The 21,282-nt window shown below is 38.4% G+C and overlaps 1 protein-coding gene across 1 annotated transcript in view; it reads right to left on the bottom strand.

Moving 5' to 3' along the window:
* Positions 1-21,282, bottom strand: part of Eprs1 (glutamyl-prolyl-tRNA synthetase 1) — a 65,200-nt gene that overhangs the window by 7,548 nt on the left and 36,370 nt on the right. The window contains exons 19-29 of the mRNA XM_042681397.1: positions 19,229-19,462; positions 17,271-17,533; positions 14,532-14,583; positions 12,037-12,246; positions 11,248-11,320; positions 8,230-8,309; positions 7,978-8,079; positions 7,037-7,192; positions 5,162-5,359; positions 2,732-2,905; positions 398-558 (exon numbers count right to left, since the gene is read on the bottom strand). Coding sequence (XP_042537331.1) covers positions 398-558; positions 2,732-2,905; positions 5,162-5,359; positions 7,037-7,192; positions 7,978-8,079; positions 8,230-8,309; positions 11,248-11,320; positions 12,037-12,246; positions 14,532-14,583; positions 17,271-17,533; positions 19,229-19,462 — 1,703 coding nt within the window. The remainder of the gene's footprint in view (positions 1-397; positions 559-2,731; positions 2,906-5,161; positions 5,360-7,036; positions 7,193-7,977; positions 8,080-8,229; positions 8,310-11,247; positions 11,321-12,036; positions 12,247-14,531; positions 14,584-17,270; positions 17,534-19,228; positions 19,463-21,282) is intronic.

The following is a 21,282-nucleotide window of genomic DNA, read 5'->3' as shown; positions in this document are numbered from 1 at the left end:
CTAGTGCGTTAGAGATCACCTTACGATCTATGATTCTAAAAGATTCCTTTCCACAGGTCAGAGCAGGTCTAAAGCCTCCCTATCCAACAGTCCCAAACCCAATGATGAGATTCTTGGCCTTGGTTACCTTATACCCACCCAGAGATCATTTTATACTATAGTTACCAGGCTCTGTCTAGACCAACTGAATTACTATCTCAGGGAAGGTATCAAGCACTGGCATTTACTAAAACTTCTCAGATACTACTGACCTGTACCTAGCAGGTGAGCATCAATGCCTTGATCTCTTGCATTTATATCTTAAAAGCCTGGATCTAAAGTTAACCCAAATTAGTCTAGGAGAGAAACAGTCCATTTCTGCAAACTTAATATGAGACAAAAGATACTTAGAAACTACCTTCTGAAAAGGTTAACTTGGATATCTTCCAAAATAGCTTGAAGTTTAGTTTCAGCTTCATTTTCTGCAATTATTAGCTTTTCTCCAGTATCTCGTCTGACAGCTACAAACTGACAGCTTTTCATATCACGTGGCCCAACTTCAAGTCTAATTGGTACTCCCTATAAAATAAAATTTAAAAAAAGCATGTGGTAAGTTTTTCTAAGTAATTATTTACAAATTTATGCATAAAAGCACATTTGTTTTCTTTTCAATAGCAATAGAAAATTATTCTTTCAGTCTTCCTGATTGCAAATGGAACTAAGATGGTATTAAAAATACTACATTGGGGGCTGGGAAGGTGGCTCAGTGGTAGAGCGCTTGCCTTGCATGCCTGAGGCCCTGGGTTCGATTCCTCAGTACCACATAAGCAAAAAGAAAAAAGCCAGAAGTGGCGCTGTGGCTCAAGTGGTAGAGGGCTAGCCTTGAGCTGAAGAGCTGAGGGACAGCACCCAGGCCCAGAGTTCAGGCCCCACGACCGGACCCCCCCCCCCCCCAAAAAAAAATACTACATTGGACCAGAAGTATAGCTGAGGTGACGTGGTTGCCTACCACAAATGAATCACTGGGCTCAATCCCAGCATAGAAGGGGGAAAATAAAGCTAAGAGTAAGCATCTTTAGTTCAAAATGCTTCAGACCAAACGTGTTTCACATTTCAGTTCCTCACATTTTCAAATATTTATAGACATAATTACTTAAGCATCTATAAAAATCTCAAATTGAAAATGATCTAAGCCGGGCATTGGTGGCTCACACCTGTAATCCTAGCTACTCAGGAGGCTGAGATCTGAGGATCACGGTTCAAAGCCAGCCTGGGCAGGAAAGTCCATGAGATTCCTAGCTCCAATAAACCACTAGAAAACCGGAAGTGGTGCTGTGGCTCAAACGGTAAAGCGCTCATCTTAAGCTGAAGAACACAGGGATAGTGCCCAAGCCCAGAGTTCAAGCCCCACAATTGACAAAAAAAATAAATAAATAAAATAATAAAATAAAGAAAGAAAGAAAGAAGAAAATGATCTAAAACCTGAAACTTCTGGAGTATACTTAGAGCTTGATTTGTATCCATACTTTTCAATAGCTGGTCAAACTCTTTCTCATGTTTTTTTTCAATTTTGGGCATGAAGTTAAAAACTTAAGGGCTTTATTTTCTTTCTCAGGAATGAAGACATGGACTCTACAGTATAGCTCAAATTAGCAGTATCTCCACTCACAAAGTGCAGGTTTACCAGGGACTCAAAACAAACAGCAATAGGGGAGTGATTGAGAAAGGAATATGGAGGCATTTCTGTTTAATTAACTTTGTATCAGTAAGAAGTTTATCCTTTAACATTTGGTATCCAGGCATGTGTAAATTGGTTTAGAGAAGCTGCTACACTACATACCACTGAAAAGCTATTTCTAAGCAAGAAAGACCCATTTCTTTCTTTTTCAAAAGGAGAAAACGTCCATCTTAAAGTCCTCACTAGAGAAAGTACTACCAAATACAAGGAAAGCAGCATCTGTGTTCCAGCCCAGAAGATAGTTTCACTCAAGGAACATTAAAAAATGTAATATTGTAAATATTAGCAACTTTGGGAATGATAAATGTATTGATAATGAATAATCTCAGCATTACCAAGCTTACATCAAAACTTGAAAATCTCACTACATTTTCTCATTCCAATTTCCTATATAATGTGAATTATATTCTTGACTCCTAATTTCTAGATCCAATTATGACTCCCTAAGCTAGGCAGGAATAGATGATAGATGGCCATTTATAATCCCAGCAGTCAGGAGGCTAAGACAAAAGGATTCAAAATTTGAGGTTTGGGCTACATAGTGAAACCTTGATTCCAAAAATAAATGAATGAAGAAAAAAACTTAAATTCTTGGTTTTAAAGAAAAAGATTTAAATTCCAGAAGTTCATAAAATGGAATTAAGCACATAGTTCATCTTAACAGCACTGTATGATAGATAAGTGAAATTTATATTATAATAAACCAGATTTCAGATGGGCTTTGGATAGACAAACTGAAAATCAACTGATGTAAAATATGTGGAATAAAAACCCAACAGTGACAAGTGATTCCCATACAGCATTATTCTAGTATTATATCCAACTGTTCAAACAACTTACATGAATTCCTGGCATAAACATCATATATCAATTACATGAGGTTTACTTATTTTAAACAAAACCTTCAAGTTCACTTCTAACATAAAAAACCTTAAGTTAAAAAGAAACAAATGTACAGACAATCTAAAGCTAGGTTGAAGATTCAGGAGAAAAAGATTGAACTGAGGGATTTACCTTGAGCTCCCAGTGATTGAACTTCCAGCCTGGAGAGTAGTTATCTCGCAAATCGACTCTAACTCGAATGTTAACATTGAGCAATCTCTGTCGATAATCATTGCATTTGGCCATCAGAGCTTCTTTGTCTTCTTCAGAAAGTGTATTTGTAATACCACAAGGAATAACCACCACCTAGAATCCAGCATACAGAAATAACCACATAGAAGCACTAAAGTCCTGTAAAAACCTACCAGATTTAAAGTTTTTAAAAATTTTAAATTGTCTTGTTTGCTACCAGGACAACTATGTTTATTGCAGCATTATTTACCATAGCTAAGATATGGAACCAACCCAGATGCCCCTCAGTAGATGAATGGATCAAGAAAATGTGGTATATATACACAATGGAATTCTATGCCTCCATCAGAAAGAATGACATTGCCCCATTTGTTAGGAAATGGAAAAACTTGGAAAAAATTATATTAACTGAAGTAAGCCAGGCCCAAAGAAACGTAGGTCCCATGGTTTCCCTTATTTGTAATATCTAGTATATGTATGAGTCAAGCGGAAAAGGTCAGATAATGTGATGTCAGGAAAATGAACCCTTAGATGTGTATTTTAATGTTTTTTTTTCTTTCATGCATGTGTTTCTAACACATTTATAAGATTATCTCTTTGTTGCTTTGTATGTCCCTCCTCCACAGTATAACCCCTGCTTTCACTATATTTGATGTCAGTATAACTTGTGGAGGAGATGGGGAAAAACCAGTTGTTTAAGGATACAGGTGGACCTGTTGTAACAATGAGAAGTACAAGTTGTCATGTCCAAAACGAGCTTTACAACGTTGGGGGGGGGGGGGAAGGAGAAGGATTGGGATTGGGGGGGAGGGGGGAGGCTGGGAAGGGATGTGAAGGATAAACAAAGGAGGAGGCTGCAATGCTTGATAAGAAATGTACGCATTATCCTGCCCATGTAACTGTAACTCCTCTGTACAGTATGTTCACAAATAAAATTAAATTAAATTTAAAAAAAAAATTTTAAATTGTTATTATAAAGGTAATATACAGAGGAGCTACAGTTTCATAAGTTAAGTAATGAGTATATTTCTTTTTGGACAATGTTACTTTCCTTTGCTCTCTTCTAGTTTTTCCTTCCCAGATATAAAAGTTTTAAAAAGCCTAATCAACTTACATGATTCTTAATCTACACCTAATATCTATCCACTATTTATATATTTATTGCTTATCTACATAAATGAATTTTCAGTTGACTTACCATTTCATTTAGTCTATTATAACTCATTTTATTTATTATTTTGGTCGGTCATGGGGCTTGAACTCTGGGCTTGGGCGCTGTCCCTGCGCTCTTCAGCTCAAGGCCAGCACTCTACTGCTTGAGCCACAGTGCCATTTCCCGTTTTCTAGTGGTTTATTGGAGATAAGAGTCTCACAGACTTTCCTACCCAGGATGGCTTTGAACCGTGATCCTCAGATCTCAGCTTCCTGAGTAGCTAGGATTACAGGTGTGAGCCACCAGAGCCCGGCTTATAACTCATTTTAAAAAATGATCTAAAGAAGTTTTATACATTAAAAAATGATCTAAAGAAGTTTTATACAAAGTAGTGTGTGTATATGTGTGTGCATGCGTGTGTGCACACGCACACTGGTTCTGGGCATGAACTCAGGGACTGAGCACTGTCCTGGATAGAAAATAGCTTTAAAGGGCTGGGAAGGTGGCTCAGTGGTAGAGCACTTGCCTTGCATGCATGAGGCCCTGGGTTCGATTCCTTAGCACCACACAAGCAAAAAGAAAAAAGCCGGAAGTGGCGCTGTAGCTCAAGTGGTAGAGCGCTAGCCTTGAGCTGAAGAGCTGAGGGACAGTGCCCAGGCCCAGAGTTCAGGCCCCACGACCGGACCCAAAAAAAAAAAAAGAAAAAAAAGAAAATAGCTTTAAAAATTAAAGAAAGCCTGGTTTATTGGTAGCCAGCTACAATATAGTTTTAGAAATTAAAAGAAGCAGGGCACTCATTCCTGTAATCCTAATTACTCAGGAGGCTGAGATCTGAGGATCACATTTCAAAGCCAGCCCAGGAGTCCGAGAGACTCTTATCTCCAATTAATCACCAGAAAATGGGACGGCACCCAAGCCTAAAGTCCAAACTCTAGGACTGCTACATACATACATTCACATACACACACACACACACACACACACACACACACAAATTAAATAAGTACAAACAATAACAATGCAAATAATATGCAGTTGTACAAAACAGGTCTAAGCTATATTCTGTTATTTTATTGTCAGAGAAACCTACCCAAATAATATCATTCAAAACAACAGCCTTGCAAATTTCACATCTTCCAAATCATGATTTCAAGTTAATAAACATGGCTTCTTTTATAAATGAAATGAAAAACAGAAAAAGGAAATATTCTCTTTACCTGAACACAAGCTACACGAGGTGGCAGTACCAAGCCCATGTTGTCCCCATGCACCATGATCATAACACCAATGGTTCGCGTTGTCAGTCCCCAGGAACATTGATAGGCAAATTGCTTCTCACCAGGTGATTTTGGATCTTCAAAAATGATTTCACACATTTTAGAAAAATTCTGGCCTAAATGATGTGATGTTGCCCCCTAAAATAAAGAGAAAAACATAAGCTTTAATTTTACTAATTTTTTTATGCCTTTGAAGGTATGATAAAATTACATGTTTTAACACAGCACTACTTTGGAGGCTGCATAGGTTTAAAATGTAAGTATAAATGAGAGATCAGAATTAGTGGGGGGGGGGAGGGCAGGGGGAACACCCAAAACTACATAATTGTTTTGCTATGGAAACCCCTTTATATAGAAATAACTTTCAGTACAATTTTATTTATTTATTTATTTTTTGTTGGTCGTGGGGCTTGGGCACTGTCCTTGCGCTCTTCAGCTCAAGGTGAGCGTCTACTGCTTGAGCCACAGGGCCATTTCCGGTTTTCTAGTAGTTTACTGGAGATGAGTCTCACGGACTTTCCTGCCCGGGCTGGCTTTGAACTGCGATCCTCAGATCTCAGCCTCCTGAGTAGCTAGGATTACAGGCGTGAGCCACTGGCGCCCGGCTTTTCAGTACATATTTAAAAAGGTATCCATACTTTGGTGATTCAGAAATTAATTAGACCTGGAGATTTAAAGATGGCGAATGCACTAAAAATATGATAAACTAGAAAGTACTTAAAACACTTTTCTTTTAAATACATATTTTTATTTATCTTTATCTTTTTTTTCCCTTGTGTTATTGAGGTTTAAACTCAGGAGCTATGCCCGTTTGCTTTTAGTTTCTCTATCAAGCTTTTTCCTGGCCCAGGCTCAGACAGTGATGCTCCTGCCTCCACTTCCTAAACTGCTGAGATTACAGGCATACCTAAATCACGTCCAACTTTATTATTTAGTTGGTAGATAAAAACATAAAAACTGAACACATCAATGTTGTAACATATTTCGATATTTCAATATATGTAGACAATGCATAATGTTTAAATATATCTCCTTAAGTATTTACCTTTTTTTTTTTCTTCCTCTGTCATGGGTCTTGAACTCTGAGCCTGGGCACTGTCCATGAGCTCTTCAGCTCAAGGCAAGCACTCTACCACTTGAGCCATAGCACTACTTCCAGTTTTCTGGTGGTTAATTTAAGAGTCTCACAGACTTTCCTGCCTGGGCTGGCATTGAACCATGATCCTCGGATCTCAGCCCCCTAAGTAGCTAGGATTACAGGCATGAGCCACAGGCTCATAACTATTGCCAGTATTTATAATTTCTTTATACAAGATTTATCATAATCATATCATATCATAAACAATAATGCATAATACATTATTGTTATCCTATTATACAGTAACATACCAGGATTTTTGTTTTGTTTGGAAGGAAGGGGATTAAGTTAAGCTATGTGAAATATGAGAAGACAAAATCCAAAGTACCGCATGATCTCACTCATATGTTGACTCTTAAGAAGTTCACTGCATGGAAATTTAGAATAAAATAGTGATTACCACAGGGGTAAGTAAGAATGAAATATGGGGAAAGCTGACACATGGGTACACAATTATAGTTACGCAGGAGTAAGAATTTCTAGTGTGGCAGAGTGTGATAACAATTTGTAGTGTGTGCATTCCAGGGCTAAGCCAGACACACCATAAATTCAAGGTCAGCTTGTGCTACATAATGAGACCCTATTTCAACAACAAGAATGTATTTCTCTGTGACAGAAGAAATTGCTGTATCTGCCCATGGATGGTCCTGTTACCCACAGTGGTGGCAGTGTGGTACCTGGATAGCTCTCCCACTAGCAGATATGAATGCTTCTACTGTTGTTGTATAGTCTCCTCCTGCAAACTTTTCCTTTTCAGTCTTCCTTCCTCTCACAACAGGAATTGCCAGGAGTTCTTCATATACTCGAGCATATAACTCAAGTATCTGTAAGACCTATAAAAATAAGTTAAACAAAAATGTGTCTAAATTTAGGGCATATTTATTCACTATAATCTATAAACTGTGTACTTCAAACATAAAATATTTTTATAATGGAAAAGTTAAAAGCTAAATGAGATTCATTAAAAGAGATTTATGGCTGGGAAGGTGGCTCAGTGGTAGAGCGCTTGCCTTGCATGCCTGAGGCCCTGGGTTCGATTCCTCAGCACCACATAAGCAAAAAGAAAAGAGTCAGAAGTGGCGCTGTGGCTCAAGTGGTAGAGGGCTAGCCTTGAGCTGAAGAGCTGAGGGACAGCGCCTAGGCCCAGAGTTCAGGCCCCATGACCAGACACCCCCCCCCCCCCAAAAAAAAAGACATTTAGGTTGTGGGCACAACTTGGCAGGGTGCCTGCCTAGAAAGTATAAGACCCCATTCAACCTCCAATATTGTTAAATGAAAAAAGAAATAAACAACAGTAAAGAAGACAGTGAGGTTGAACATCTTTTTAAAACTGTATAAATTTGGAATTAGAAAAAAATGATTGTAAGAATATATAGCAATCTGAGTGAAAAATGATAATTTTCAATCATATAACTATTCTACAAAGCACAATAATATTTTCAACTGAATTTAACTGTATGTTTTTTTTTTAGTAAAACTTCAATAAACAATTATTAAAATCTATTCACATCTGAATTAATTTGATTTTACCTTGTAACAAATGTTGCACACATTTTAATTAAAAAAGCAGAGCCTAAACAAAAACAATCATAAATAACATGAAAAAGATTTTTTATACCTCTTCTGCTGCTTCTTCAAAGGTAGCAAATGCACTGTGCCCTTCCTGCCAAAGGAATTCACGAGTCCGGAGGAAAGGCTGGGGGTGCTTGAACTCCCAACGCTAGAAGAGCAAAGAGTGCAGTTGGTTATTATAGACAGCTTTCCATTCTTATTAACAACTTTACATGGTAAGTAACCAAAAATCATAATCATGATCCATAATACTTCAAAAACTAAAAGGAAAATATGATGAGTAGTAGTGTGGACCTACCACCACATTGCACCACTGATTGAGCCGGATGGGCAGGTCTCTGTGTGACTGCACCCATTTTGCATATGCAGGATACATGACTGAAAGATACAGGAAAACACAAGTAACTTAGTCATTTAAGGATTCACTTGATTATACTTATTAAATTTAAATTCATGAAGAATAACATTCATTTACTTTGACTGCTTTCATGTTTTGTTTGCTTTTGGAAACAAAGTTCTATGTTAAATTCTTTGCATTTATAATCCTATTTAGTTCTCACCGTTAGCCCATCAGTACAGATCACCGATATCAAAGATGTGAAAGTTAAAAAACTCCCCAAATTCAGCAGTTACATATTAGAATGAATCTTACTTAGATCTACCTAGAATATAACAATTAGAGCCTATTTGTGATATACAATCAATTAAAAAAACTTGCCAATTTGATGTGAGAAAAAAAGCTAGTATCAAAATTTCAGTAAGGGCACACAAGAATGTCACTAGAAGTATCAAATAAAAAATAAACATTCCTACATCTAAATATGGATAATCACTTTAAAAGTCATTTTCCAGCAGCACTTCCATTTACCATGAGTAATTTTAGGAAAATGACTTAGTCTTTCAGAGAGCTTTTTTTTTTTTGGTCAGTCATGGGGCCTGAACTTTGGGCCTGGGCGCTGTCCCTCAGCTCTTCAGCTCAAGGCAAGCGCTCTACCACTTGAGCCACAGCGCCACTTCTGTCTTTTTCTGCTTATGTGGTGCTGAAGAATTGAACACAGGGCCTCATGCATGTGAGGCATGCACTCTACCACTGAGCCACTTTCCCAGCCTCTCAGAGAGCTTTCTTTACCTTCAAAGTAAGAGATTATAGCTGCCTGTGACTTCAGTTTTGTTGTAAGGATGAAAATTTAAAAAACTTGATTAAAATAAATGTATTTAGTAATAACCTTTAAAATTTTTACACATGGCCAGTTGCCAGTGGTTCATGCTTGTAATCCTAGCTACTCAGGAGGCAGAGAACTGAGAATCTTGGTTCCAAGCCAGCCTGGGCAAGAAAATCCTTCAGACTCTTACCTCTAATTAAAAAGCAGAGAGGGGCTGGGAAGGTGGCTCAGTGGTAGAGCGCTTGCCTTGCATGCATGAGGCCCTGGGTTCGATTCTTCAGCACCACATGAGCAAAAAGAAAAAAAGTGGCGTTGTGGCTCAAGTGGTAGAGTGCTAGCCTTGAGCTGAAGAGCTCAGGGACAGCGCCCAGGCCCAGGGTTTAAGCCCCACAACTGTTCTCCTGCCCCACCCCCCCGCACCCCGCAAAAAAGCAGAGAGAAGAGCTGTAGCTCAAGTGGTAAAGTGAGTGAAAAAGCTAAAGACTCTGAATTTAAGCCACACAAAAAAACAAAACAAAAAACTCCACAACTCTACTTATGAATGTATTAAAATGAGTAACAAAATTTAAAAATAAGTATGGCATGAAGGATTAGTTTGTACATTTTATTTTTTTTTACTTTTTGGTCAGTCCTGGGGCTTGAACTATGGGGTGAGGGTCCTGAGTCCGAGTTTCTTTTGTTCAAGGCTAGTGCTCTACCACTTGAGCCACAGTGCCACTTCTGGCTTGTTCTCAGTAGTTTACTGGAGATAAGAGTCTCATAGACTTTCCTGCCAGGGCTGGCTTCAAACCACCATCTTCAGATCTCAGCCTCCTGAGTGGCATGAGCCACTGGTGCCCAGTTTACAAAGTTTTTATACATATACATACATACATACATATATATATATATCTATATATGTATGTATATATATATGTCATTGTACAAATAAATTTCAATTCAACATGTCACTTCTTTTAGTTATCCCCCATGTCTCTCAACTCCATCTATCCTTCCGCATTACCTGATTCCATTTTCACATATATACATTGAACATTATTACAGTACTAGCCCCTCTCTCCATTGGTCTGCTCCCTATCTCCTCCCTTCCCCTGACAAAACATGCTCCAGCATCTTGGTACTCACTCGTCAAACTCAGGAGTTTTGTTGCTAGACTCCTCCCATGGGCATGCCGTACTTTCACCAACTGTGTTAAGTCCACAGGACCCAACACGTATTTTCTTATATTATTTATCATTCAGATCTAACTTCTACATATGAGAAAACATGTATTTTTTCTCTCTGGGCCAGATTTTTTTTTTTTTGCCAGTCCAGAACTTGAACTCAGGGACTGGGCACTGACTCTGAGATTCTTTTGCTCAGGGTAGCACTCTACTGCCACTTGAGCCACAGTGTCACTTCTGGCTTTTTCTGTTTATGTCGTACTGAGGAATTGAGCACAGGGCTTCACGCAAGCACTCTACCACTAAGTCACAATCCCAGAAATTCTGGACTGGATTTCACATAATTGTTTCCAATTCCATCTATTTTCTTTTTAATTTAAATTTAAATTTTATTGTCAAGGTGATGTACATAGGGATTACAGTTACTTAAGTAAGGCAGTAAGTACATTTCTTGTCAAACCTGTTATCTCCCCAATTCCATCCATTTTCCTACAAATCATATCATTATTCTTCCTAATGGATGAGTAAAATTTGGTGTTGGTTGCAGTGGTGTGTGTGTTTGCAATGTTTTAATCAATCCCAAGACTAACCACTATTGTAGTAAAATTCCTTGAAATACTATTCCAAGAAATTTTATTTTATTTTATTTTTTGGGGGGGGGGGGGAGGCTGGTTGTGGGGCCTGAACTCTGGGCCTGGGCGCTGTCCCTCAGCTCTTCAGCTCAAGGCTAGCACTCTACCACTTGAGCCACAACGCTACTTCCAGCTTTTCTCTTTTTGCTTATGTAGTGCTGAGGAATCGAACCCAGGGCCTCAGGAAAGCAATGAATTTAAGTAAAAAAAGAATTTTTATTATGCTTAAGGAAAATTCCATACCATTCCTGAACAATGTGCTACTGACAAGGATGACACATATCACAAAACAAAAGCTGAGACTCAACTCTAAAAGTGCAGCTGGCTAAGAACTCAATGAGCTTTCTACTGTTCTCACCTGTTTCACTGGTAGGCCGGATGGCAATTGGTTCCGCCAACTCTGTTTTGCCAGATCTTGTAACCCAAGCAACCTAGTAAAATAGAATCATTTCCATGCATTGTTGTTCAATGGCATTTCACAACAATAGTATAAAGGTAGACAAATTTTCTTTTTCTCAAAATCAGTAAGGCAATTTCAAATCACTGAGGCTGTTACTGGAAGATAGGGTTCCAGTTATGTAATGTGACAATCATAACTTGGCACAAGGGTAAAATACAATTTTAAAATAAAAAGTCTTATGTTTCTACAAACTGGTTGTTAGACACCACTAAAAATATACTTTGAAATTTATAAAAGAAAACTCCAAAAAAATCAAAGAGTGAAGGGCTGGAGGTATGGCTCAGAGATAAGAGCACATGTCTAGCACGTGCAAGGCCCTGAGATCAAACCCCAGAACTACCAAAATACTAAAAAGAAAAAGCAAAATCCTCATGCAAATCACATGAGCAACCCAGGTCACACCATTATTTTGAAAATAAAAGAGGATGGTGGGCTGAGTGGGGAGAGGGAGGGAGGACTAACAAAGAGAGTGAATGAGGATGAATAGGGCTTAAGTAGTTTATTTGCATGTAATAAAACAGAAGAATGAAATCTACTGAAATTGCTTTAAGAAAGGAGAATGGGAAGGAGAATGATACAGGGGGTTCAAGATGATCCAGATACAATGTATACACACGAAGAACAATAAAACCGCCCCTTGTACAATAAATGTATGCTACTTTAAAAAAAAAATCAAAGCTCACTTACCTCAGGGGCAAAGTCAGCAACATGATTCTTCTCTTTCTCTAATGCAGCTTGAGACACAAATATGGGGAAATAGCAGTTTTCAACACCAAGTTTCTTAATCTCAGTATCAAAAAAGTCCTTAATGAATTCCCAAATGGAATATGACCATGGTCGAAGAATATAACAGCCACTCACATCATAGTATTCAATCATTTCTGACTTTGTAATGACCTTTTTAAGAGAAAAATAAAATCTGTGAAGCTTAATTTTGCTGTTAAGCACAATTCTATAAATGGCAAAAGTATACAATAATAAAAATTCCAATCTGAGCCAGGTGTAACTGCACACACCTGTAATCTCAACACTCAGGAGGCTGAGACAGGTAGATTACAAGGTTGAGGCCAGCTTGGCTTACATAGTAGATTCTGTCTTAAAAAATAAGTAAATAAAATGAAAGTCCAATCTAGACATTTCCTCTGTTGATCCACACTTGTAAAGTGAAAGATCTGGATGATAATAAAAACACATCTTCCTACAATGAGAAGCAACAAAAAACAGGTCTCTAAACTCTTAAGACTTGCACTCCAATCTTGTCTCTACTATTTACTTACTATCTTTGGGACTTCAGACAAATCCCCTGACTTTACTAGGGGAAAAAACAAACCATTACTATCTCCTTGCCTTTTAACTTATGGCCTCATACAGGCTAGGAAAAGTATTCTAGCACTTAAGCCAAGCCTCTATGTCTGTTTACTTCAGGTTATTTTTTTAGATAGGTCTTCTGTTTTTACCCAGGCAAATATGGACAAAACTTTCTTATCTGTATCTTACTCATCTAGCTGTGACCATCTATCACTTGCCCTATTACAACTAAACTTAAGCTTATTTATAATGTTGAGATGGGATCTGGCTAGCTTTTTCCAGGGCTAGATTTGAATTGTGATCCTCCCAAGCCCTACTTCTACATAGCTAAGAGCCAATGTATACTGCCAGGGCTGCCTTTTGATCCAAGAATTTATGTGGACATGCCTTGAAAACTAACTTGTTCAAAAGACCACAGACTATATGTAGAAAGGCACTGTATATTCAGTAAGTCCCGTCTCAATAGCAGATTCTACTTTTTCTTTCTGGTGCTGGTACTGGGACTTGAACTGAGGGCCAGGGTATTCTCTCTTAGCTTTTTCCTTAAGGCTGGCACTTGAGGCACAGCTCTACTTCTTGAGGCACAGCTCTACTTCCAGTTTTTTGCTGGTTAATTGGAGAGAAGAGTCTAGCAGACCTTTCTGCTCAGGCTATCTTAGAACTGTCTCAGCTCCTGAGTAGCTAAGAATTACAGGTATGAGCCACCTGAGCCCATCTAACACTTGGTTTCGACAGAAGTTTTTTTTTTTTTTTGTCGGTCGTGGGGCTTGAACTCTGGGCCTGGGCGCTGTCCCTCAGCTCTTCAGCTCAAGGCGACCACTCTACCACTTGAGCTACAGCGCCACTTCCTCGACAGAAGTTTTAAATATTCAAAATATAAACTTTTTAAAATTTCACATGCATATCATGTAGCCCAACTGATGTGGAGTTCTTAGTTCTATTATCACTAGTTATTTTTAAATAGTTCTGTGATCTAATGAATATTTTCCTGTCTTTAATATTCTCCTCCTCAAAAGTAAAAGTAAGTCATCAGCCAGGCATGGGTGGCTCATGCTTGTAATCCTAGCTTCTAAGGAGGCAAAACATCAAGGTTGGAAGCTAGCCCAGGAAAAAAAGTCTAAGATTCCATCTCAAATTAACTAGCAAAAAGCCAACCTGAGCACTGGTGGCCCACTGCTCATGTGGCCTACTAGCTACTCAAGAGGCTGACATCTAAGGATTGTGGTTTGAAGCCAGTCAGGGCAGGAAAGTCCATGGAACTCTTATCTCCAATTAACCACCAGAAAACCGGAAGCAGCACTGTGGCTTAAAGTGATAGAGAGCAAAAGAGCTCATTGCCAGTGCACCCAGGCCTTAAGTTCAAGCCCCAGGACAAAAAAAAAAAAAAAGCCAAGCTAGGTGTGGCTCAAGTGGTAGAGCACCAGCTGAACAGGCAAACCTAGTAAAAGTGCAAGGCCTTGAGTTCAATGCCCTAATATTAGAAAAGGGGAGGAAGGGAGAGGCCCCAGGGAGAAGGGGAGAAAAGAGTAAGGAAAAAGAAGCGGGGTGGGACTGGGAAGGGAAAGGAAAGATATCCACAAAGTTCATTAAAATGGCACAATGAAGATTGAGGTTTGTTGACAGACTGCTTGTCTTCAACACGGGTTTGATGGCATTATGGGGAAAAATGAATTAAGCATCCATAGTATAGTATTAAACTTTATGAATCCTAAGTTCTCATGGTTTTCCCTCAATAGTGGTCTTCTTGGAGATCATGGTATATTAACAGATACCAAGGATCTACTAGATTTATTAACTTTAACAACTGAGTGGATCCTATCTAAATATAAAACAGACTTTGAGAAAATTAAAAAATCAACTGAGAGCATACTCACTTGAGAATACCAATCCGCAAGATTTTCTTCTTTTTTTGCCTCAAGACCCAATCTGCAGACATGAAAAAGAAAATAAAAATGGTGTATGGAGGAACATGGCTCAGCAGTTGCTGGTTTATCTCTTTTCTTATAAAGCTACTAAAACTCTATAAAAGCTCCTTTTCTTTTCTTTTCTGCTCTGTTCTTTTCCTTTCTTGTCAGTCCTGGGGCTTGAATTCAGGGCCCAGGCATTTGTCCCTGAGCTTCTTTTGCTCAAGGCTAGCACTGTACCACTTGAGCCATAGTACCACTTCTGTCTTTTTCTGTTTATGTGGTACTGAGGAATCAAACCCAGGTGTTCATGCATGCTAGAGCACTCTACTACTAAGCCACAGTCCCAGCCTATAAAGTCCTCTTTCTTGACCTAAAGATAATCTTTACTTTCCTCCTTGCCTCCCACTACCCCCCAAAGTTACATTTCCAAATAACAGCAACATATGAATTTGGGGATTAAATTCCAAACATGTACTTTAGAGAAATACTTTCAAATCATGGCAGGCTGAACTGAAAATAAAGCCATGAAGTTCAAAACAGATTATGTATATTTTTAGTATCACTTATTTCTATATTTTGTATGTATATAGATTTTCTATATATATATATATATATATATATAGAGAGAGAGAGAGAGAGAGAGAGAGAATGTTTTTAATACAGAAAACAATTTAGTCATATAAGATGAGATATTGGCCAAAAACTACAAAACTGGCTTGATGTCTATAATCCTAGCGGCTCAGGAAGCTGAGTTCTATGAAATCAGCCCAAGCAAAAGTCTGAAAGGCTCTTATCTCAATTAACCAACAGAATGCTAGACTGGAGGTATGGTTCAAGTGGTGGAACATAAGCCATGATTTTAAAAGCCAATAGAAAGTACAAAGCCCAGAGGTATAAAAAAAGGGAAGAAAGCCCAAAATAAAAACTCTCCCAAAAACTACTACCAAATCTAACAAAAGCTATAGTTTTAATATAAACATCTCTTTTACAAAGTACTTTACTCAATTAATGTGCTTGTTAAAGACAAAGCTTAGTCATGTATATTCCCTACTAAAAAGAAATTTATGGGCTAGGAATGTGGCTTAGTGGTAGAGTGCTTGCTTGCCTAGCATGCATGAAGCCCTGGGTTAGATTCCTCAGTACCACATAAACAGAAAAACCCAGAAGTGCTGTTGTGGCTCAAGTGGTAGAGTGCTAGCTAGTCTTGAGCAAAAGCAGCTCAGGGACAGTGCCTAGGCCCTGAGTTCAAGCCCCAGGACTGGTAAAAAGAAAAAAGAAGAAAGAAATTTATGTCATTCTCAACCATGGTAAAATTATAGTAAGATCATATCTCACTAAAAGGTGTAAAAGTAATAAAAACAGCAGCTACACATGAATATGTGAATATATGCATATGTATATATACATATGTATTGTACATTTTCCTTTGAAAAAATACCAAATTAGTAGAGCTAGATAATCATACAATAAACTACAACTGAAATAAAAATTATTGCAGGAAATGGGTGTAGCTCAGTAGTCTCTAACACTGGGAATGTTTACTTGAGTTCAATCTCTACCACTGAAAAACAAACATAAAACTCCAAACATATACATCCATAAAACTCGTAACTATCCCAGACAATTATCCTTTTGAGGAAATATCCCAACTATCACTCAAAGAACTTTGGTCTCACAATCTACATAGAAAGATCTATCCATTAGTCATGACTTATATAAGGCATAGTGTTTTAGTTTATAAGCGAGGCTTTTCTGGCTTTAAGATGCCAATAACTTTGCATAGGCATTCCCCTATGTTTTCCTGTGATACATCACCACAAAACAGCTATATAAAACTTGGTCCTTTTACAAGCAATCAGAGGGTAAAGGATAACAAGTTCTACTCACTCCTCCACTATTCCATAAATCTTATTATCTATGATCAATAAGCAAAAAAAAACAACAAACTATTATATTCTCTTAAAAAGACAATACAGGGGCTGGGAAGGTGGCTCAGTGGTAGAGTGCTTGCCTTGCATGCTTGCGGCCCTGGGTTCGATTCCTCAGCACCACATAAGCAAAAAGAAAAAAGCTGGAAGTGGCGCTGTGACTCAAGTGGTAGAGTGCTAGCCTTGAGCTGAAGAGCTGAGGGACAGCGCCCAGGCCCAGAGTTCAGGCCCCACGACCAGACCCAAAAACAAAACAAAACAATGGAAGTCCCTCTGTAAAACTAACATAAGCTAATTTTCTAAAAAAGGGCAATAAAAATATTTATAAATATTTGCCATTACTCAACAGGTACAGAAGAAATTAGTACAAGCTGAAAATCCCTTACATTTTAGAACTAAGACCAAGTCTTAGATTGGAGTTCTTGGAATTCTGGGGTATTTGCATAAACGACACCAACTGAGCACCCCTAATCACATTTTCAGGTTAACATCGGCCAGCAATTCATCTTCGTTGCAGAGGAAAGTGGAATGATGGGAAACAAGCATAGGAATTCCTTATGTTCTGAGATGCTTAGCCCAAGAAATTCATGTGTCACTTGTTTTAAAAGTTAAGAAAATTGAAACTTAAAATTAAGTTATCCGCTGACATTACAGAGTTAAGATTCTCTGACATAACCTAATGGACAAGTTAACCAAAAATTTAACAATTAAAAAAAAAGGTAACAATTGATTACATTCAAAGTTCTGCTTTCCTTCAAGAGAAGTTGCCATTTCTCACCTGGTTTGTTTCTTTGGCCCTTGCCCTTCGCCTGCTCCACTTGATGACAGCCCACTCCCCTGGTTCTTAGGAGGGTCTTTCCTTTGACCATCATTTTGTTTCTGAGGTTTACTCTGCTTTTCAGATGTATTTTCTTTTTCTTTCTTCTTCTTTTCTTTGTCCTCAGCTCCAGTGGCTGACACGGGCTTATACTCTACTCCTGTCAAAGACTTGTACTGTGCCTTCAGCTGAAGGAGTTCTTGCACAGCTGCATCTACTTGATCCTATGGAGTATAAGACCGTACTTAATCAATTCAAATAACTATCTTAACATAATACACAAATATAGTATTCAAAGCTTTGTGAACACTGTCAGAAGTGGGGGTGTGAAGAAGTATGAGGTAGAGGTGGTAAATGTTAACACATACTAGTTGGGCTGGGAATATGGTTAAAGTGCTTGCCTAGCATGCATGAAGACCTGGGTTCAATTCCTCAGTACCACATAAACAGAAAAACCCAGAAGTGGTGCTGTGGTTCATCAGGTAGAGTGCTAGCCTTGAGCAAAAAGAAGCTCAGGGACAGTGCCCAGACCCTTGAGTTCAAGCCCAGGACTGGCAAAAAAACAAAAATAAAAACAAAAACATACTAATTACTGAAAATAAAGTTCAAAGTATGATAAAACAGAGGCAGAATTATACAAGGGTACTGGGAAACAACAGTCTATAACAACACTGTCCAAACAGTAATCAGTTGTTACACGGGCTATTTGAATCAATAAAGTTAAAATTCATGATCTCAGTTGCAATAGTGCCATTTCAAATGGTAATAGCACACATGGCTAATGCCTACTGCCTACTGGATAGTCTTGTTATAGAATAGAATATTTCCATCAAAACCTACAATATATAGTATGTATTTCATAGGGTTTGAAGGTAAAATCCATTAAATTGAACATATCACAGTCATAAAGAAGGCAATGGTCAAGTATCTATATTATGATTAAACTGTAAAGCCTCTGCAACTTACTGTCTTGCATGCATGTGAATCTGTACACATATACACACACATTCTACTCAGCCAGGTCTGAGGAAAAGGATCATGAGTTTAGTAAGCACAGGCTATATGCAAGTTTGAAGACAACTTGAGTCATATCATGAGACCTTTTCTCAATGCCACTCCATCCTCTCCTCTCTGCCAAAAATATCCAACACTTTATTATAAAGATAATAGACAGATGCCTGTGGTTCAAGTCTGTAATCCTAGCTACTCAGGAGGTCGAGATCTAAATTTCATGGTTCCAAGTAAGCCTGGCAGGGAAGTCTGTGAGACTCTTTAGCTAGCAGAAAACCAGAAGTGGAGCTGTAGCTCAAAGTAGTAGAGCACTAGCCTTGAGCAAAAAAGCTTAAGGACAGTGCTGTAAGCCCAGTGTTCAAATCTCATTACTGACAAAACAAAAATAGAATTAGCAGAAACTAGACCAGAGCTAAAACAAAACAAAACAAAAAAACCCTATTCTGAGACTGACAAGGAGGCTTGTATACTGGATGATGGTGGCTCATACCTATAATCCTAGCTACTAGGGAGGCTGAGATCTGAGGATCAAGGTTTGAAGCCAGGCCAGACAGGAAAGTCTGGCCTCTTATCTCCAATTAACCACCAGAAAATTGGAAGTTCAAAGTGGAAGAATGCTAGACTTGAGTGAAAAAGCTCAAGCAAGGACAGGTCACAGGGTACTGAGTTCAAGCCCCATGACCAACAAAAAACAAAAACAAAAAAACAGGCTCTTTACATACTCTGTCAGGAAAAGCAATGACATGAAAATATTCAGCTATATCTAGTTGGGGAAAGGGGTTTCTCTAAGAGGCAAGATAAGAACAGTGAGAACTGAAATACAAGTAGATGGAGACAAAGTGTTCTAGGCAAAGAAAACAGCATGAAATGGGAAAAACAAAAGTGCACAAAGCAAACACAACACTCACCTTAGAGGCTTTTTCAGCTTTAAGCTTTCGAACTATTTCTCCCTGACAAGCTACTTTGTCAAAAAACGCTTTTGCTTCCGATGTTTCTGGACCAGCAGTACCAGTATTTTTGACAGAACCTGAATCTGAACTTTGAGATGATGGGGACTGACCAGGTATGTATTCCTTCCCAGTTTTTTCTTTATATTCAGCTTTCAGGGAGAGTAAACACTCTACTGCTTCATTTACTTTGGCCTGAGATAAAGGAGAAAAAGAAGTACTATTAACTGAAATTTCTGAACATTTCAATGTAATCTAAAAGTCTTCAATTATTACCAAAGTACAGTTAACTCAGTATGTCCACAGATTTATCCAACTAAAAGTCAAAGGTATTTAAACACACACCCACACCCACACACACTATATATATATATATATTGGAGCTAGAAGCATGGCCCACAGAGTAGAAAGTCTGACCAGCAAATGCCAAGACTGAATTCAAATTCCAGTATAGCCAAAAAGAAACCGAAGTTTTTTGGTTTTTTTTTGTAGTCCTAGGGCTTGAACTCAAGGTCTGGGAAGTCCCTGAGCTTCTTTATGCTGAAGGCTAGCACCACTGGAGCCACATCACCACTTCTGGCTTTTCCTGTTTAGGTGGTACTGAGGAATTGAACCCAGGGCATGTTAGAAAAGTACTCTACCACTAAGACACATTCCCAGCCCCAACAATTGGATCTTGGGCCAAACATGGTGGCACTGTTTATAATCCCCGCTACTGGAGAGGCTGAGATTGGGAGGACTGCAGTTCAAAATCTGTTCAGGAAAAAAAAAATTGAGACTCCAATCTCAACCAATACACCAAGTGTAATAGTACACAGCTGAAACACAGCAATGTAGGAGGCAACCCTAGGCAAAAATATAACACTCTCTCCAAAAACAAACAAACAAAACTAAAGCTGAAACAAAAAGAGCTGAGAGTTTGGGTCAAGTGGTACAATGTTTGCCTAACAATGGAAAGTCCTGAGCTGAAAGACCTCCCCCACAGGCAACTTTATATCATACAAAAAACAAAACAAACAACCCAAACTAATCATTTATTTGAAAAACTTTTCAAATACCCATTTGAATAAAGCATACTTACTAAATTCCAAGATGTATTTTTGGGGGAGGGGGGGAATTACATCTGTACTGAACATGTACAGATATGTTTTTCATGTCATTATTCCTCTATATAGTATGACTATTACATAGCACTTACACTGTATTAGATATGATTAGCAATTTAGCAATTATTAAGTACACAAGCATACAGATAAGTATGCTAATTTAATATATGCTACTATACAAATTTTTCAATAAATAATTAGTGATGCAAATGACATCAAAAGATTTGTGAGGGTTCAAAGGAAACAACTTGTACGTAAGACTGTAGTAAAAATTTTAGTGGTAAGCAAAAATGATCTTACAATTATAATTCAAAACTGAGAAGTAAGTCAGGTGCTGGTGGATCAAGTCTATGTAAATAACAGCTACCAAGGCTGCTAATATCTGAGGATCTAGGTTCCCAGGCAGGAAAGTCCATGAGACTCTTACCTTCAATTAACCACAAAAAGCCATCTGTGAAGCTGTGGCTAATGTGGTGAAGGACTGGACTTGAGGAAAAAAAGAAAAGAAAAGAGAAGAAAAATCTCGCCGGGCGCTGGTGGCTCATACCTGTAACCCTAGCCACTCAGGAGGCTGAGATTTGAGGATTGCAATTCAAAGCCAGCCCGGGCAGGAAAGTCCATGAAACTCTTATCTCCAATAGAAACCACCAGAAAACTGGAAATGGTGCTGTAGCTCAAGGTAGAGCACTAGCCTTGAGCTGAAAGCTAAGGGAATAGCACTCAGGCCCAGAGTTCAAGCCTCACGACTGACCAAAAAAAAAAAAAAAATCTCAAGGAGGGTGCCCAGGCCCTGAGTCAAAACCCCAGGATCTATACTCAAAGAGCTACTTCTGCAGCAGCCACTAGGTATTTTTCCACTAGGACAGGAGGCATTTTCAACTAAATAGAAAAAAACCCTAATTTCTTTGC

The sequence above is a fragment of the Dipodomys spectabilis genome, unplaced genomic scaffold (genome assembly GCF_019054845.1).
Source record: "Dipodomys spectabilis isolate Male_0828 unplaced genomic scaffold, ASM1905484v1 ptg000069l, whole genome shotgun sequence".
Classification (NCBI taxonomy): domain Eukaryota; kingdom Metazoa; phylum Chordata; class Mammalia; order Rodentia; family Heteromyidae; genus Dipodomys; species Dipodomys spectabilis.
This window is presented reverse-complemented; position numbering and strand designations above follow the sequence as displayed.